General features: G+C 45.9%; 3 protein-coding genes across 9 annotated transcripts in view; all 3 read left to right on the top strand.

The window, feature by feature from the left end:
* Nucleotides 1-6,958: 6,958 nt before the first annotated feature.
* On the top strand, nt 6,959-7,640 carry LOC124414052 (ribonuclease P protein subunit p14). 2 transcript variants are annotated; one of them, XR_006929917.1, is made up of 2 exons: nt 6,959-7,097; nt 7,343-7,483. XR_006929917.1 is itself a non-coding variant. In XM_046894929.1 (2 exons), exons 1-2 carry the CDS (start codon nt 7,135-7,137, stop codon nt 7,638-7,640), a joined length of 321 nt encoding a protein of 106 aa, XP_046750885.1. In that variant the 5' UTR covers nt 6,959-7,134. The 2 variants fall into 2 exon arrangements, 1 of the variants encoding a protein (XP_046750885.1); XM_046894929.1 differs by having other exon boundaries at nt 6,959-7,157; nt 7,343-7,640.
* Nucleotides 7,641-7,709: 69 nt separating this feature from the next.
* On the top strand, nt 7,710-8,640 carry LOC124414051 (mitochondrial intermembrane space import and assembly protein 40-B). Its single transcript, XM_046894928.1, has one exon. The coding sequence runs from the start codon at nt 7,710-7,712 to the stop codon at nt 8,181-8,183; it is 474 nt and encodes a 157-aa protein (XP_046750884.1). The 3' UTR covers nt 8,184-8,640.
* Nucleotides 8,641-8,749: 109 nt separating this feature from the next.
* LOC124414025 (hypoxia-inducible factor 1-alpha) overlaps nt 8,750-19,435 on the top strand; it is a 49,745-nt gene continuing 39,059 nt past the window's right edge. For 2 of the 6 annotated variants that reach the window (XR_006929916.1, XM_046894890.1), the window contains exon 1: nt 17,913-19,006. Coding sequence is in view for 4 of the 6 variants with exons in the window: in XM_046894890.1 (XP_046750846.1) it covers nt 18,264-19,006 (743 nt within the window). In the remaining 2 variants the exon portion in view is untranslated. Of the gene's footprint in view, nt 9,159-17,909; nt 19,007-19,435 lie in introns of those variants that run through there. The other 4 variants (XM_046894893.1, XR_006929915.1, XM_046894889.1 and 1 more) reach the window with 4 other exon arrangements.

Genomic DNA, 19,435 nt, shown 5'->3' with positions numbered 1-19,435 from the left:
AGGTGCACGTGTGCGATGGGTGGCGGCGGGTGCCTAAGGTGGCCGACATGATCTGCAGGAGCAGGCGGCGGGTGGCTGGAGACGGTGAGAAAGACCGGAGGCAACGTTTTTCGAAGACTTAGTCGTTGCCATGGCGACGCTAACTAAGATGGCCGGGTGCAGGAGCTGAGGAAGCGAGGAAGCGAGGAAGCGAGGGTCGGGAACCGCACGTTCGGTCTAATCAGCGGGGCAGCGGCGGGAAAAACTTGAGACCCTGATGCGGACCACCCGCGGGACCCGCGGGAGATATAGCTCCGCGTTCCCGATACCTCCTCCGTACGTATACATCCCGCACGTGTCTATCGATCCTTCGCGTCGTCGTGCACCCTGACAATTTATCGGGGCTCACCTGTCCGTCATCCTCGCGCCGCGAATATTATCGGCGACGGCCGGGCGATTCTCCGAAATCGCGCTTCCGAGGAGCTGGATGACGAGGATGATCGACCTGCACCCGGCTTCCCGGACTTTGTTTCTCCAGGGGATAGATTTGCAAATTCTACGCCGCTGTGCAAAGGTTCGATATTTGGATAGGTAGCCCGCGAGGCATTACGTGCGAGTGGGACTTTTGTTTGCTTTGCCTCAAGGGTGGCGGAGGGCGCGTTGCTCTCGCACACGCTCTTGTACCTCCATGCTCTCTGCGCTTCCACGCGTCGTGCATAGGTATACGTATACGTATACGTATACGTTGAGTCCGCGGTGGTGTCCCGACGATTCGCTTCTTCGCTGTAGCCATTACGGTATAACGATTTTACAGAGCAATTGGTATCGGCATGCCGCTGCGTGAAGTATTGTTGAAAATTCGCCCGATACCTATAATACCGAAACAATTACTGCGCTTAGGCCGATGCTTATATTATAGCTTTTCGTAAGCACTAATCGTTGCTAACCATTATGTAGGTACTTTCTTTCGGCTCTGTGACCCCTGTTCGAAGCGCATTATGTATATATACGGGCGCCTCGTACATTAATGCCTCATCCGTCAGATATACCTATACAAATGGTATGCATTATCGTGCGACCGTGCGGTATAAACATCAACTTTCCAGGTACCGTGCATGTGGGTACCTACGTACATGTCCTGTAGATACATAAGTAGATACGCTATGTATCACGTATTTACGAAACTAATATTATTATTGAAAGTAGACAGACACTGCGTGTACAATTGCCGGAGTGCGCAAAGCGACTGGCGGCAAACAAAACGATAAAAATGAGAATAAAAATACAGCACGCCGTTGGAGGGAGGGGGATTTGGCAAATAGGAAGTAATAAAACCGGCAAATAGTATAAAATTGCGCTTACAACGCGAAATGTAAATAAACGGGTATTTGGTCGACTGCCCGGCTATAGGTTACAACGAGAATAGCCGCGTATATCGCGTCGCTTTAATACAAACACACTGACACACCCGCGATTATGCCTGACATGCAATATGATTCACACGTTAGATTCTCGCAATCGCGCACAGCTTTTACGCTGGCTGGGGAAAAAAGAGTAAGAAAAATATTACCGAACGACGGAGTTGGAAATGAGGGCCGTGACGTGTTCGTATAAAAAGAGGTACGCAGAATTGAGGTGGAAAGCCCATACGTAAAAAAGGTATCAACTTTTCTCTCTCTTTCTCTCTCTCTCTCATCCGAAAGCAACGATATTGCAAGGAACGACTACTTGACTCAACTTTTCACGAGTATTTCACGAATCTTGCAACAAGAACTATACCGTGATGTATTTTGCGAATACGTAAGCAGTTACGGGAAAAGACGAGGAAAAAAAAAATAGTAGCTAGACCAGTGCCCACTGGCCAGCTGTGTGTCAATATTGAATAATTCGGTGAACGACAGCAGTGGTGAAATCTGAAAGGCTCCGCGCCTCGGCGCTGTTTGCACATTCCGTCGGGGAATAGGTCTTTCCTAGATATTGGCTATAATTGCAGTTGCGGTGATCATTTTCTGCTTTCCGTCTCTTTCTGCCATCCTTGAGCTGCAAGAAATAAAGAATATTGCCGAAAAATTCACCGTAGTTACTATGCGGCGGTCGTTAGGCTGCACGCGGCCCTAAGAGTTAGTACGGACCCTTATCTCCTCTCCGGGTTATTTAATCGTCGCGACGTCGTTTCGTTTCCCTCGCGAAATTTCCGAGCGTCGGGAGGGGGGGAGCTACAGAATTATCCTTAAGCCTTCAGCGCCGCGTAGCGGTACTCGCACGGCAGGGCCCGGATTACATTACCCTGAGGTAAGAAAATCCTTATTTTTTCCTCGCTGCAGTATGCATGTGACTCAATGCCGCAGTGCACCGTAATGCACTATAACCATAAGCACGTGAATGCATCGCATTCTTAACAGCTAATATTTATGCTCCTCGTCAGTCCGCATTTCTTTCGAGTTCGTTGTCAGAGGAGATTAAGGCCGACTGTCCGGCCGGCTGTTCGGCATTGCGACGGTATAAGGTCAGCCAGAGTCGGCGTCTATCGGTCGGTGGATTAGCCGATGGCAGTCAGGGCGTGCACTTAGGGGGCACTGCATGTAGGTCAGTACGTGCCTCTCAACCTCTCGTCAAGTCTGGATGTCGTTGCAGCCCCGGGAAACGCACTTTTTATAATATCGTCCTCGGGGTCTCGTATCGCTGGCTGCATTCCCACGCGCCTTCTCAGCTCGCCCGGGAGAGATTACGGATCCATGCGTGCAACACGCGCGCGTCGCCAACTCAAAAACCACGGCTTAACACGGCCGGCGTGGATGCACCGCTCGTTCACCAGGGACAATTCCGTACGCATAGGGCTTGGGGCGGCAGAAGTTCGATGCGGGAGATTCTCAGCGAGGCGGGAGAGAGACAGAGAGAGAGAGAGAGAGAGATTGATTGATTGATTTTTATTTAATGCCCTAGTTTACTATGGGGCAAATAATTTACAAGAAGTGATACAAAGTTAATCAAATTATTCCGAGTATTACAAGACAATAACACAATTACATGATAGTGACTAAAACTACAAGATTAAAACTAAAACTAAAACTAAACTAAAAACTAAAAACTAAGATCTCTACATGATACAAAGAGCAAGCATAGCACTTTTGAAAAAAACAATATGTTAGATTTATCGAATAAGACAAGACCAATTTGAGAGACGGCACGCAATATTAAACACAAGCTTTAAAGCTAACAATATTATACACAAGCATACTAGTGTAACGAGTCCAGTCCAGTAAGAGAGAGAGAGAGACAGGAGCGTAAGTAGGCATGGCACTGATCCTAAAGCGGACACCGACCGTCACTGGCCAGCTCGCCTTATCTCCGTCCTCTGCAACCCGTATCCGCTTAACTCGGATCCTCCGGGTCCTCCGAGTCCTGCGCCGTAATTATGCAGGAATTCTTCCGGTGCCGGGGGCAGGGGAATGGGCCAATCGGGCTTACTACGTGATTCCCTGCATATGCATGCGGTGGACGACCCGAGCTTTATATTTCACCATTAACAGCTGCGTCTGGTAATTCAACCGCCGAGCTGACATACGTGCAGTGCCTTGAGTACGGTATACCTGGCAGTTCTAGTCGCACGACTCGAACAGTCCGATCGAGAACTTGAAGCAGTTAAATCCAATAATTCCGGAGCTGTATCGAGGAGATTTTGCAGTCTCGTCTATCGAGATATTGAAGAGCGACGAGTATAGTACAAGCGGAGAACCTTTCGGTTCGCGAATTAAAAGCCGATCTTAATTCCCGTCACGTTTTATGAAAGAACCATGCAGTGTATAACATAATAGCGAGAACGAAGTCTGTGCCCCTCTGATGACTGAAAATCGAACGGGTTTTGGCTCGTTTTGAAATTGGCAACACATCTGTCACGACCGGAAAAGCTAGTATGAAACGATTCCGATTGACAACGGAGATATCGGGCCAAATATTGTCGCCCGTATCTCTCCATAATTGCTCAAGCGATCGCATACGTGCATATTGCGCAATCGCTTATTGAGCTCCGACTTTAGACACGGTCCGCGGCCGGTGGCGTTGACCAAAGACCGACAATCACCTAGTTCCCTCTCTTCTTCAGGCATGATACACGCTGCAACGCTGACGGACGACTGACAGCCGGTCCGTCGACGACCTCCGACTCCCCCCTCTTCGGACTCTAACGAGTGGCAACAACGGCGGCTTCGCGCAGTCGAAGCGAGGCGCGGCGAGACGGACGAAGGGAAGCGGTGAGTGTCTTTGGCATAATTTAAATTACCCAGATATTGCTCAGCTTTGGTCCCCTGGTAAAGAACTGTCGCATCGCCTGCTTCGAGGAGGCTTCGCAGTCCTCGGAACGGACAATTGTTCCCCGATCTTCTCCAGAGCTCCGCGGGCACCCTCGAGTTGCGACGGTTAAAATAAATAAAATTAACTACCTTTTAGAAATGTAAAATGAAAATTAGTTGCGCCCAGGAATGAGATAAGCGGGCAGTGGCGCGGCGAACGGCTGGGCTTAGGTACAGCCTCGCTTCATCCTGCATTTAAAATGCGATCCGTAGATCTCTCGGATATCTCGATCCCGCTTTCGCCCCGGGAGTAGAGACGACGGGTTGCCGCGTCAGAGGAGAGTTCTCGGTATTGCTCGAAAGAAGATTACACTTTGTAACTGTGCCCTCGGCTGACGCCTGCCTGCCTGTCCGCCTGCTTTCCTGGCACAAGCCTCATCCTAGTAGGAGCGCGCATTGCACACACCGATGCCACTCAAGTTCACGTAGTTATAACTATCTGCGTACCTAAATAATACACGCGCAGGGTCGAGCATCCATTGTTGGCGACAGACGCGAACGCGAAGTCAAGGAACGTGACTGCGGGGAATCTTTCTTATCATTTTAGTTGTTTCGTTTTTAGCGTCGAACCTTACAAAGACGACTGCGCGCAGCACAGGGGTATAACAACGCTCCATTCTTCTGTTGTAGCAGGTAGCCAAACGTGCGTGTTTCGCCGCCGCATTGTGACGTCACTCCCGTACGGACTGAGGTATACACTCACCCACCCATCCACCTACCTACCTCCCTATTCAGCTTATCCGTTCGTCCGTCCGTCCGTCCGTTTCTCCTTGCGTTAATAAATCAGCCCGTCTCCCGTACGTCGCAGATAACTCGGCGATATTTCCTCCATGCATGCATGCAGAGATCTGCGTAGGCGGGAGCTTCGCCAAAACATAAAACGTGATCCTTTCTTTCACTCTCTAATAATTAATATACATGTATTATTAATATATTAGTCCTAAGGTCTTTCTGTACCTTGCTCTAATCGTTGTCCAACATTGATATGGATGATAATAAACCCCCTTCCATTCTATTCTGTTCTCCCCCCCCCTCCCCCCCCTCCCCCCCCTCTATATTTTTGTATCCCTCCTATACAGATCTATTGGTCGAATTGTTTTAGGGGGGTCTTCTTGATCCCACCTCCTACCTTATTTAGAGTAACCTCGTCGATTGTTGCATGAACCCATTTACTACGAGTACATATATTTTACGGTGTTACGTACCCGGCAAGTTCTGTTCGACCACAGGCTGAACTTATTATAGACTGACTCGGAGATAATAATAGGAGACGGTAGGATCTGTTAGTTCGCGAATTTATGCGAAACCGATGTGCGTTATTTCCCCCGTGGTTGGCTTCCCTGACTGATTCGGGTCCCTTTTCAGAGCTCAGCAACTGTCGCGGATATGAGAAACGAAAAAGGTATGAATGGAAGAAATAAAAAACGGATGCCCAATGCGTATCTATCAACGTTGCCCTCCGATTTCACCCGGGCAGGCAGGCGGACGCGGAGGCTGGCCGGCGTCGCCCCTCGAGACCGCTTTGTGGATCTGCTCATAATTTATTGGGAGCTGCCTGCCAGACTAAATCGTAACAACGCTGCGCTACGTTGCGTGGCGTTACGCCGCGTTGCGATGCGCTGCGTTACCGAGCCGGCCCAACCTTCTTACCAGCTTCCTTCCTACCTACTACCTACCTACTACCTACCTACCTACCTACCTACCTACCTACCTACCTACCTACCTACCTACCTACCTACCTACCTACCTACCTACCTACCTACCTACCTACCTACCTACCTACCTACCTACCTACCTACCTACCTACCTACCTACCTACCTACCTACCTACCTACCTACCTACCTACCTACCTACCTACCTACCTACCTACCTACCTACCTACCTACCTACCTACCTACCTACCAAGTCGAGGGATTGTTCTGCAAACTTGTTCACCGATAAGCGCCGAGATATATGGACCTCGTTATGTCACTCCGTCCGTTCTATTACTTACACTTATCCTTTTGCGGACCCTTAATCAGAGCGGCTTAAACTTCCTACACTTCAGTCCGCCCCGCCGTGTATACACACGTTACGCATACCTAGATACCCATACATACCGTGCAAGTGTTGGTTACTACGTGTCGTACACGTACGTATAATCGGCTCATTCTCGCGATACCCGTGTGCGATCCTGCGGCAGAGATAACCATTAGAAATTCATCGTTGAGGGCATTATGTCACCATAATGATTATCCTAAATATACGATATCGACCAAGACAACGTACCTGAAGCAGGCGTTATGCATGTGCGGATGCATGACGTGGTTTGCATCGATTTATCTCAGGTAGACGGTGACGCACGCTCTTCGCTTTTCGCGTGCAATTTTACTCGCGGATTCGTAATACAGTATTCCCTACCATTAGAATCTGATACATATTTCCAAGTCCGTCGAGTCTGATCCTGCAGATTATTGAAGCGAAGTTCGTAGCTTTGCGCCTGTACGGCTGCTGGACGCCACCGGGCATACACAGGCTCGTTTCATTCTCTATTCACACTATTGAGTTGAAACGGCATCTGTTGGGAGCGAGTTGAACGACGCCGTGCTGTTATGCAACACCGAAGTTCTAGAATTCCAGGCTGCAGGCTGCAGCTCATACCGGCGTGGTGGATGGTCGACGGTGATACGGGCGCGTCCGTAAGTCTTGCTAACTTCGTGTTCTAGCCCATTTGTCAAGGAATATTAAATTTCCTTCGAAATCGTTGTACGATTTACGCTGCCGTCAATGTGAGTGAATTGTGGCCAACGATTATTACTGTGTAACATGCGTTACTTAGACGTCTCTTTGTTAGTATGCCATTGATTTGTCGCACATTATTGTAGACCTAACCTAACCCGAATCCGGAGCTAACCTTGAATTGAGAAAATCAGGAAAAAACGGAATGAAGCTCCTCGATCACGAGGATAAACTCCATTCACCTCACTGGGGATCATAAATTTCTACATTTATTTTCTATTTTCTTCATTTACAGAGAACTTCCCAACGACCCGCGCCGTGTGATAAGTGCGGTATTTTTGAAGAAGCATGTTATGCAGGCTGTAAAAAAATTATTTGGAGTAGTTGGGGCCAAGTCGCAAGTAGACATACTCAAGTATAACGTCACCGACCGGAGATTCGTCCTTCGCTGCCAATCCGACAGCTACGTTAGACTGAGAGCTGCTTTAACGTTGGCCAGTGACTACGAAGGGGAGCCTTGCGTTTATACCGTTCATAAAGCATCTGCGAATCTTCTGTCTCTAGCTGCTGATAGCAGGACTTTTATCCATTAAGTAAATTTGGTGGTATTGTAAATTTTCGTCGAGTCATAGATTTAAGGTTAAATCGATCGTCGGTTAGTCATGTCGATTGTTAGAAAAGAGGGCAAGGACACAATAATATTTGCCTCCAAAGAGGATCACGCCTCTCCCAGTAAAGTGAATCTTCCCGAACCCGAGCCAAGTCCCGGTTTGATACTGGCCAATGGAGAAATAAACTGGAATTGTCCATGCCTCGGGGGAATGGCGACCGGCCCTTGCGGTCTTGAATTCAGAGAGGCGTTCTCTTGTTTTCATTATTCAGCCGCGGAGCCAAAGGGCTCGGACTGCTACGACGCTTTCAAAACCATGCAGACTTGCATGTTTGAGTATCCCGCGCTATACGGAAACAAGGACGCCGACCTTGACGATCTTAGCCAGGGCGAGAGTCAGGCTGTCGCTAGCAAAGACTCTGAAGATTCGATCGAGGACAGTAGAGAAAGGAAGAGTGACGAGAGTGGCATCGGAGCGATCAGTGGTAGTAAAAACGAGGTGCAACAGTCGGTAGGGTCCAAATGAGAGATGTATTTATTTATTATCGATAACGTTAGATACCGTTAATCTATGTACTGCCAAATTAGTAATTCCTTCATTAAATAATCAGCTGCTGGTCCATATCTCCTCAAGGCACGTGAGTTAAACAGCTGTACAAAATTTCAGCTTACCATCGATAGATATTAAATCTTATCGAACGAATGAAAATATTGGCAATGTTTTGTATGCCCGGCGTAGAAAGAGGTAGAATATTATCATAGAGGAAGGAGTAAACTTTTTTCACTTACTACCAGTTGTAATTGTTCAAAGGTATATGGTGTGCTGAATTTCAATAGTTGTATTTATCATTCATACGTGCATTTTTGTAACACGCACAGTTGTCTGTTACGTGAAATTGTGATCACTTTTTTTCTCCTATGGTACTGCTGTGTCATGAATAAACGAAAAATGGAACGCTGCATCTGTTACATTTCCCAACGAACGCTGCTTTTCATGTGCAATTGTGTGACTCCTCTCTATGCATATGAGAGTAACATAACATTTGTTTTTCGACGTAGAATAAACGAGGAGCAGAGGCATCTAATCGTTAAAACGCTCAGTCCCGCTAACGCCGTTTGAATTTGGCGCCGGAGTCGCAGAGGTCGAAAGTAGTTGACGGTTCGGTCGTCGGTGGCGCTGGCGTAGCGCGTGGCGGCCATGTGACGTCAACTGTCCCCCTAACAAGTTTACCGAGCACATCGGAATCAACGGAGTTCCCCATCCCGTATTTTCCTACCAGGATCATTGGTTAGTGAAGGCCGAAACAGTGACGTGGTTAAAGCGTGTTGTTTATTTCGCACCAGTGTGATTACCTGAGCACATTGAGTAGGATACGCGTGTGCATTCCTTGGCAGTGTCTAAGAGTGTCGGGTATTCTACGTGGGCGCTCAGTTTTGGCATGCGCCAGGTCGATGAAATGGAGTCTAACAATAAGCGAACCAAGCCGAAGGAAAAGCGACGGTGAGTCCTTGCACAAGTTTCTCTTTAATTGACGCCCGCTTTTTCGATGAGGCGATCTTTTTTCATCTCGCGATTCTTCGCACCTGCGACACATGATGCAACAATGCGAACACCGTGCGCGTGGAGCAAGTACACACCTCGCTCTCCATCTCTCTCTCTCTCTCTCTCTCTCTCCCTTCTGTTGATCATAATTCCTCGCGAGTGCGTACTACTGCGTGTAGCCGAGAATTTCTCGGGCACGATTGCATGTATAAGCGTGATGTGTACTGTCCGAGTCGCGCGTCCGAATCCCTGTCCCTTTAATTGTTTATGACTTTGGCCTGGGCACGGTCACCGTTACGCGGGGCGATGTTTTCCGTCCGATTCGTACATACCTTGAGTCGCCTAAATAATTATTCCTCGAAAACTTTCATTTTAAAATCAGGCATACGCGTTATCGTAACAGCACAGCCGCGCCTGCCGACCGACGCTATGTACCGTTGACCTCCGCTGTGACTTTGCAAGTTATTGCCGCGAGGTTCGTTTCTGAAAATTCTTCGAATCTTATCTATCAGGGGAAAAAATACAGATTCCATTGTTGCCGATGCCGTCAGGCACCGTGAAGGGAGGTCCGAATTATAAATTTATTTGTCCAACAAGTCTAACCCACGGTTAGGTTACTCGCGTATAATTTCGTTATTTTTTCATCCGTAAGTAGGTACTTCCTCATTATTCACCTCCGTAAATGTACTTATTGTCAGTTGTGAAGTCCGAGAACAAAGATACGCGCGGCCAAAAATACCCGTCGTCCTTACCTCGTGCAGCTCAGAAGTAGAGATCGGTATGTAGAAAGCGCTTGTTGATTCTTAATAATATAACGGAGGTTTCGTCGTTCATCGAAATGGCGCTACTTGCGCGAAATTTTTGCGAAATCTCACGTTTGCACAGGCATTGCAGATGCTCCTGCGGGAAAGCGTGTACATTCGATAATGAAGCAAGCTAGCAGCCTAGTAACGATGACTCGTAATTTCGTACACACGTGCAACGCGTGTACCGTATACGATATATTAAGGAGGCTGGCGTTATCCGTTTGTACAATCGCTTTAGTCAATTAGTCGAACGAATTACCTATTTACCAGGGATCAACAACAGCCCATGGAAGTCGTTAAACAACGATGCGTTCGGTCGACTATCGTCGCGATAAATCAGGGAGCACACACCGAAAGCGGCGGAGGCGCAAATCGACGTTATTTCACACGTTAACGATCAGAGTCGATTATTTTTGGTAATGCCCCGAAGAACCGCGCGCTGATTGACATCCTCGATGCGTCGTCATTAAAATTAAATTGCCCATTATCATCGTACTTTGTTTCAACTTCTTCATTTCGTTGTCTTTTGGATTATAATACACAATGTCGCGGTTGCGTTGCGTTGCGTTGGGTTGCGTTACGTTACGGTTGCCGTCGATTACATCGCCGATGTGGAATATTTCCACTGCCGTAGGTCGACCAGTCGTTAGCTGACCTGTTAGATTTGAGGAGGCCTTGTTATATTACGACTCGGTTGTGCACGCGAAGCGACCAGCTACCCTGCGTTACGAAGCCTCCGCGTTGCTTCGCTTTTACTTACTCGGGATGCACGCCTCGGGAATAATAATCCCGCATCGACGCCCTGAATCGTTATTCATTTTCACCGATATCACAAAATTCTCGCCTGTTTACTTCAAATACGTCTCAGCGATGCGCGGGGTGCATGATTTAATGACCGGCCATTATTTAACCATTAGTCGGGCCGCACACTAGAACGAAAATATTTCCACATTCCAATTTTATTTGAAAACTCATTGTTTTCCGCGCATTCTGAAACTCATCGTTTTTCTCAAACTCTCCGTTTTCTTCTACAATAACGAAGCTCGCATTAGTATCAGCCTCTCCCGCTGCGTCCCTGCTCTTTGAACACTGATCCAAATGTACATATTATAATGCTGTAAGTCGTCATTACGAATATATACCAAGCTAATTCGATGTCCCGGCGGTTAACCGAAGCTGCATTATATAGCATCCAAGTCACGCCGCTCCCGCGGGATTTACGTCAGAGTTTCAACGGACAGCATGCCGATGCTGTCCCTCCTTTTGTTTTACGAAAGGACACGCACAAGCCGCGAGTACAAAAGGCGGATCTTTAGGCGATGTTTTTTTCCATCTGGAAAGAGAGGGCATATAAACTTTCGATCGCTGGCTACCCATCTCCGTTATATATTCATAAAGGTATGAATCATCTTTGAATCTCGAAATTTGGATGCACACGTTGACAATTGTTGGGCGTGTGTGAATTGTGTTTCTTTGACGAAATTAGCCCACTGGCTGAAATGCCCTTTGCTCCTTTTTTTATTCAGCTTCTCCGTTTGTTTATTTTCTACTTGTTTCTCGGCCCCGTGACGTCAATGCAGCCAAGTGCTGAACCTTATCTTCCGCGCCCGTCTCGCCCCTTCTCTTCTTTTCTTCGTCGTATACGCGATGGAATTGAGGGGCTGGACTACTCTTCGCCTGCGGATTTCGAGGAAAAACCGCGTTCGCTATCCACATCAGGCTGTGCTTTACACTTTATCGCCCCCCTTCGTTGTCTTCCATTTGCTAATAACGTTCCCCGAGGCTTTCGGGGCTTCGGGGCTGTAAAAGCGCAATAACGCGTTCGTCTGGTCTTTTCGGTATACGTTTCTCGCATAGTCTTCGATTCGATTGAATTCTACCGGTCAGCTCCCTAATTCCGAGAGAGTGGTGATACGGTGCCGCGTTTCGCTGTAATGGAAAAAGCCGTATTGCATGCGATCGCTTGACTCATCGAACGGTAATTACCGTGTAAGGTATGCGATAAAATAAATATTTTCAAATATTCGACTATACCATGAATATAACTTTCGCGCTTCATTTTCGACCGATTACGGTGTGTATTTTCAGTCGAAACGTCATGACGAATCACAGCTTACCGTGTGCGTAATGGCCTTCAACGATCTATTGACTATTAGTACATTCGACCTAGGGCAATGTATTCTTTATTTCTCACATCATCGGCAGGGAAAGTTCGCCTTCCTTTCGTCCCGGCACCCTTAATTATAGGTAATACCTTTTAAGCAAACCTTGGTAACAACGAGTAGGTATGATAATACCACCTATGGCACGTGTACTACGCATCGCGTGACTTTATAGCTATAGTAATAACAAGTCATGCTCATAGGCCGAAGCGTGAATATGCACTTATTGTGCACCAGGGTCTCTGATGATATGCATCTTGTTGTTTCCCTCGCTGCTGCTAATTGGAGTTTAGTTTCTACTACGATATATTTCTTTGTTGTTTACCGCATGTTGCCTACGTCATGTTTCCATGTTTACGTGTCTGAAGTCGTTTTCATTTTGTTCCAAGTACGGTGCCATTATTGTATGAGGATCAAGTTAGTAACGTTATTCTAACAATGCATTTTTGGGAAAAACTTGCACTATTAGGAATGTCGTAAATTTAGTAAACCATGATGAATAAAATATACTCATATTTTGTAAAATTAACTCTTTGAAAGTCATTCTAAAATTACGGAATCATGATCTTATCCCTCCCTGAGGTTTCGTTACGTTGTACTTACTTCGATTTCATGCCATTGTCGCAATAGTTGATTGCCATGTGAAATAAAAACGTGTGTAAATTTGCTTCAGAGGAGTCGAGTAGAAGGAAGAGGATGATAATAATATTTTGCGATTATTGGCATTACGTGGCTTTGGTGGTGCAGTTTATCGTACACGCAACTGCCATCGCCCCCCCCCCCACCCCCCCCCGCCACCTGTGGCACTCTTTTCCTGTTACCCTGCGCCAAGTCCGTTCGTATCCGAGTTTCAAGCATGCCCTTCGGTTTAAGTTAATTTTACGATTTTTTTTTTCTCTTCTCTTTTTGTATCACTCTGACTCGATCACTATGTAAAAGTACTTACGATTAATCGAGGCGTCGCATCTCTTACCGTCGTACAGGAAAGTGGAAAGAAACAGCGTCGATGACGAAGTTCGCGCGATTCGATTTATCGTTCCTCTTTTGCCAAGTGCCGCGTTTATGGACAGCGACAAAGAGACTCGATCCAATATAACCGTTGCTCTTTTAAATGCAGCGAACGCGATGGTATGAATACATGCAATGCGTGTACCCGCCGCACATCCTGTCGTCGCCGAGAGAAGGATAAGTCCAAGACCACGAGGCCGTCGCGGAATAATTCACCGGAATTTCAGAAAAGGCTTACTGCATGGCTGTTCCGGGATAATTATTCTTCTTCTCTTTGCACACACACACACACACACACACGCAAATGCACACACACCTCTCTCTTTCTGTAGCGTCGTACTTTCATGATAGGGTGCAAGCGGTCTATGTCGCTAACGCGGGATTGTCCTCGTTATCTCTCTGTTATTCTCGATTTTTATCAATGATATTTCTACGCTTCTTCACTACTGTATGCCGAAGACCTAAAATCTTACCGGCAGTGCTCTGCACCTAGGAATCCCGAGAAGCAGTAGCTCGTCAACAAATTGAGGGTATTGAAGCGGTTTTTGCTTGGTCTAGGGTCTCCTCTCTACGTCTGAATACGAACAAGACCTGGCGACACGTGTCAAAAAAATCATACATTTTTTTTTACGATTTTCAGTATACAAGTAACCATCCGTGATTCCGCCACAAACGAGCTATGCACATTGCACCGTCGAAATTTCAACCTATTCCGTTCGTTTGTTTTTTCAACATAGGAGGAAAACGGATCTCTCTCTATCTCTCGGTCTCTATCTCTCTCACTCTAGATTTGAGTATAGGTATGCAACAACAATATTCGTGATTTATTTTGTTTATCATAGAGTTTAAACGGCATGCAGGTGTTACCAACACACGAATCGTACGGTGACCAGTATAATCTAGCGTTAGATTTATGTATACTTACACGTAGATCGTGAACTTAGCCTTGGCTGGCCGATACGAGATATATTACACGATTTGTTCTTGTATGAATGCATGCGTTACAAATCCCGGGGAGAAGAGAAGAAAGGAAATAATAAGATCGTAATTTGCGAAGACATAATTTTTCTTCGAAATTCGGTATGCTATACGTGATTCTTATTTATTGGGATTGTCCGAATTCACGGTATAATTCAAACTTGACATTGGATAGGACTTTTCGTCGAAAACACAATTTGCATGTATGTATGCGTATGCCGCATACTAGTATAAAACGCATCAATAATTAACAACATTTGCATGTAAGTGTAATATTCTGAGCAATCGAACGCGTGATTTTTTTTATCCTATCTCGTTTCACTCCCCTCATCCGACGCGTAAGTATCTGCTAATTCTTGTTATTATTCTTTTTCCTCTATTTTTCTTTCCGATTCATTTTTATTACCATCTTTGCTACTTCGCGAGTATATGTGAGAAAAAAACGACCTGCAGTCCTATTGAGTATAAAACCGGAATTTTAATGCTATTCAGTTTGACAGTTGTCATCTGATAATGAAGCATCATAGTAAATAATTTTTAAAAGTAATACAAGCGGTGAAGAAAATAGACCTACCACTTATTGATAACGTCAAATCGTACCTGGCTCCTGTGTGAAAAACATTGAAGGTGCAGGGCGTTGTATAAATTATTATACAGGAAAATCACACGCCGGGATTGATGACGTCACGCGTGCCGTCCGTGATTTTGTTTTTAATTATGTTTAATTATGTTTAATTATCATTATTTTTATTTATTAATTATTGCTACGCCCGTCGAGCAGCAATCGCGGTACATGTGATACACGTAAGTTGACCCAGTTTCTAAACGATTGTGGTGTTTGCTACGTAGCAGCGCTGCAGTGCCGACATGCGGTTCTGCCTACTCCTCCTTCGTATCTCGTCTCTCGTAATATAATCGCGAGTGAAATATGCGCGGATGGCAGTAACTCGGTTTTCCCCACATTTTCCTTGACGAGAAAATACTACCTAGCCAGCTTCGGCATCACGCCGAAGTCGCGCCTATCGCATCGCATGAGCTAAAAGAATTATTATACATATACCCACTATATTTGATATCACACGCGCCTTCCTCGCGGGGTCGTTGACTCATTTGGCGAGACGACATGAGAAAATCTACTCTCGACTGACTGATTCGGGCTCTATAATACTGTCATGGTGGAGTGTGCGTGTGCGTGTGCGTGTGCGTGTGGTAATAATTTACACGTGTATGTTTCAATGGTCTTAGCGATGCATCCTTTGAAAATAATCTCTTTTCAAAACGTTACGATACCCTCTCGTGGCGACATCTCTACTCGGCTCGTCGCGGTGTTTTATGTTTCAGCTTGTCGGTCGGCCGCGTTTTCCGAGGCTGTACCTACCCAACCTACCCAATAATAATGCCGGGATCTGCAGTGAGCCCCAAGTATCGATGCGAGCTCACTGCCGCCACACCGCGGCTTATTGTCAGCTGATACCAAGTGCAGGGAAAAATTTCTCCCCTGCATCCTCTCGAGATAGCGAAAATACATACGTACATAATAATGTGTATAACGGACGGCAGTCCAATGCTGAAAACTTATCTTGCAGCATCGAAATCAAATTTAATGCAGGTAGGTACATGACGGTGATTCAAGCGTGTTACACATAAATTGTGAAACATATGATCATGTACTAAAGTTCACGCCACCGTGCGAGAGCGATTAGATTAGATTAGATTAGATTAGATTAGATCGCGAGGCGATACATTGTCTTGTTTATTATACTTAGTAACTATTTAATCGAAAATTGATTGCCCACCTTATTATGCATATCGGTGTCGCTGGGGAATAATCAAAAAGGATACATCATATAGCATACTAAAACGTGTAATATACGAGCTTCGAAGATCATACGCTGCATTTTACACCGGGCCTTTTTCGATAACTGAAATGGCATAGCTGTATATGTAGATTTATCGATAAATACCTAATCGGTGCAGGTTAATAAAGTGTTACACGTTACGTGATGTCGCATATGGGGGAACAATTAAGCCAAGAAAGATGGTCGGGCAATGAGAAGGAGAGGAGAATCGCCGATGATATAAGTAGATGATAGTACATGATTGATTGATGCCGCTGCAGCAAGCGTTCTCTCGAACTCGATCGTCGCTCCGTCAATTCGGGTCAATTTCGTCTCAATTTCGTCTCGTTTAGAGTTCGCTGTGCTGCTCGTAGTGCTGCAGCTCGCAAAATATTACACCGGGAATTGCGGACACACGTTACGATGTAGGCATATACGGTGTGAATAGTTGTATTGACTCGGCGGAGGTCATAAGTCCGCGGTATGCCGAGCCTGCAACGTTTTACGATCGGGACGAGTAGCTTCGTCTGTCCCGATGATCTCATTGGACTTCTGCCAGAATTAATAAACCATCTTTCCCGCGCGCCGCTGATCCAGATGAGAGACAACAGTTTTACCAGAAAAAAAAAAAAAAAAATTACGTAAGAAATATTGCACTGGCATTCACTCGGCAGCAAAGAAAGAATATCGATGTATGTAAATTAAACGTGGTGGGAGGGAGAGAATTTTTATTTAATTTCAAGATCTGTTCGCCTAACAAAATGTTTGGTTGATTTCAACTAAATTTTCTTATACCAACAGATCTTGAATTGACACAAATGAATGTTCACTTCGGCCTCCGTATAACCGCAAATTTAGTCGATTCGATGACTTTCTTCTCTCATTGTACGTGCTTGATACGCGCAATTACAGTTTATCATCTTGCGCCACGTGTATTTCATTGAGACTTGTTTTGGTCTAGTCTTCTTCGGCCAGTGAATGTAAAAAACGTACAAATCCTAGCTACCTAATCTGAAATTCCTCCGTGTGTGTGTGTGTATTTTTTTCACTTATCTAATCACGTATGCTCGAGCGTATGCTGCAATTGTATACCTGTAATCGAAACTCAGCGCTGCCTCGTTCTAAAACATGTTTTGTTCCAATTCCGTCGTATTGTACATACAAGGCACATCTCATAATTTCCGTCGAAAGATTAAAAATTAATTTTATAATTACTTTGTTGTGTAGAGGATGTTTTTTTTCTCGACTTCTTCTTTTATCATAGATAATTAAAACGAGAAAGCCTCTACAGGCACTTTTTTTTCTTCCCTCTCATTCGGAAACTCGAGTCTCGTAATTGAGTTTTCTAATCTCCCGTTTCACGATTCACCGTGAGCGAGGAGAGGGTTTATAAATACAATTTTGATCAAGACTCTTGACAGCGTTATCTATCTGCGAACGGCTATCGAAGGTGGAAAAGATAGCGGCGACTGGGCAACCGCCGTTTTGCCACCCGCCCCTTGAACATACCCAGATCATCGAGTCGGTACGTTTCCGAATTGAGATTTAGTATCGTTTGACGACCGACGGGTAGAAGAGGTACTTGTATCTCCGAGTGTCAGTGAATCTGGACAAACAGCCGGGGTGACGGTGGTGAAATTATTTCATCGCATATAATATAATAAGAGATAGGAACGTAAACTGAGAAGAATTTTGTCGGAGGCGGAGAAGAAGAAGCAAAGTATTGTACATTTGAAGACTTAGCGGCGGAAAACGATAATAATAGTAATAATAGAATTAACAATAACAATAAAAACAACAAGAACAACAAGAACAACAACAATAATAATAACTACATCGGCAACAATAATAGTAGTAAAAGAAAAAAGAAGTAAAAAAAAAAAAAAAAAAAAGTAAAACCCGCGCCTACGAAACTATGCAGAAACCGACATCGCCAGGCCATCTTTTGTGGCATTAATTAAGCGATGTTTATTCCCTTTTTTTAAACGATTTACACCTACCTCCTCATATAGACATTAGTTAGCTTTGTAAGTCGGGGTAAGAAACCCCACTGGATCTGACTAGTAAGACTGAGGCGGTGTCGGTATATATAAATATTTAAATAACATATACGGCGATTCTGCCGTAATATTATACGCGCGCGGAAAATTTGAAATTATAATAGAGACGACGACGTCCGTAGAACGAAGTTAGAAGAAGCTGTTGCGTAATCGCGTTGATCATCCGCACCGTATTGCGAAAGAATATCGCAAAAAGGCAACAATTGCTACAATGAACCGAAGATCGGTCCTCTATCCCTCCTGCACTCCGATGATGCAGCATCCAGACTCCGAATGCGCGATGAACGTGAATTATTCCCAAGGGGTTCGACACTGCGGTCTGAAGACGACTCTCGACGTCGAGGACTTGGGACGTTATTTCGAAGGGGACTACAATAGAAACAACGACAGGACCAGGTACACCTGCGGCAGAGAGAAGAGGGTCGCTAATACGAGGGGTAATTCCGGGCAGGCGAGGATCGCAACTCCGTCGGAATTACAGATGTGGGATGATATGAGGAATGGTTTAGGGGCTTCCTTCGAAAACGACGGCTTCTTATCGCCGAGCGAGCCCAAAATGGCGGCGGCCAGCCTCGAGCCACGAGGAGAAAACGAGGACTTCCCTCGCGGCTCAATGAAATGGAACCGCCCGCCGTCTCGGACCTGCTTCGATCAGCCCGTCTCGTGGTTCGAGCTGCAGGCGAGCCTCAATCCTGAGATAAATACACCCTTTCTCGAGCCCGACGCGAGAAGGGCCAACTTCTGCACGGAGTATCAGTGGCTCCGGTGCCCGGCTACCCAGTGTCCGATGATACTCCCCGACGGGTACGAGGGCTTCCGACCTTCCGACGAGCCGCTGTCGTACCCCTGCCTCCGGGAACCCTTCAACGAATCGGGATTTTATTACGGGGAAAATACCGCCCACCTCACCCTGGCTGATTGCGAATACAACGAAAGATACGATGAAGATTCACTGTAAGTTGTTCATACTGCGAGCCCTTTCACGGGGGTAAATTTCTATTGTAATTCACCGACAGCCTCGTTATCATTGTATTTGGCGGTTCTCGCCAAAACTCGGCGTTGATGCCGTCTAATTGCTAATCGTAAGGAGGAGAAGGCGGAGAGCCGAATGCTTCGCTCGCCGAACCGAAACCGAAGACGACCGAGTTGCTCCCTCGCGGCTCTTATCTTCAAACTCTCGGTTAAAATGGTTCAAGATCGTCGTCTCTATGTTCTTACAGCGCAGCGTTCCAAGGGTCTTCGCACCGATGCTTCGAGGTTTCGTTGTTATTTCTACACCGACGCTTATATACGTGTATGCATATATTAGGTGTTTTTCCACTAAGGCATTTCGTTTATAGTCTTTATGGTTTGCGATTGCGCCGTTTGCCCTCGCCTTACATA

This window comes from Diprion similis, chromosome 13 (genome assembly GCF_021155765.1).
Source record: "Diprion similis isolate iyDipSimi1 chromosome 13, iyDipSimi1.1, whole genome shotgun sequence".
NCBI classification, from domain to species: domain Eukaryota; kingdom Metazoa; phylum Arthropoda; class Insecta; order Hymenoptera; family Diprionidae; genus Diprion; species Diprion similis.
The sequence above is the reverse complement of the archived record's forward strand: the minus strand, read 5'-3'. Positions and strand labels throughout refer to the sequence as shown.

Excerpts from the sequence above, each read along its gene's own strand:
- LOC124414052 (XM_046894929.1), top strand. The coding sequence starts at position 7,135 with ATGCGTTACTTAGACGTCTCTTT. Across the intron at positions 7,158-7,342 it reads CGTTACTTAGACGTCTCTTT|AGAACTTCCCAACGACCCGC; the intron begins GTTAGTATGCCA and ends CTTCATTTACAG.
- LOC124414051 (XM_046894928.1), top strand. The coding sequence starts at position 7,710 with ATGTCGATTGTTAGAAAAGAGGGCAAGGACACAATAATATTTGCCTCC.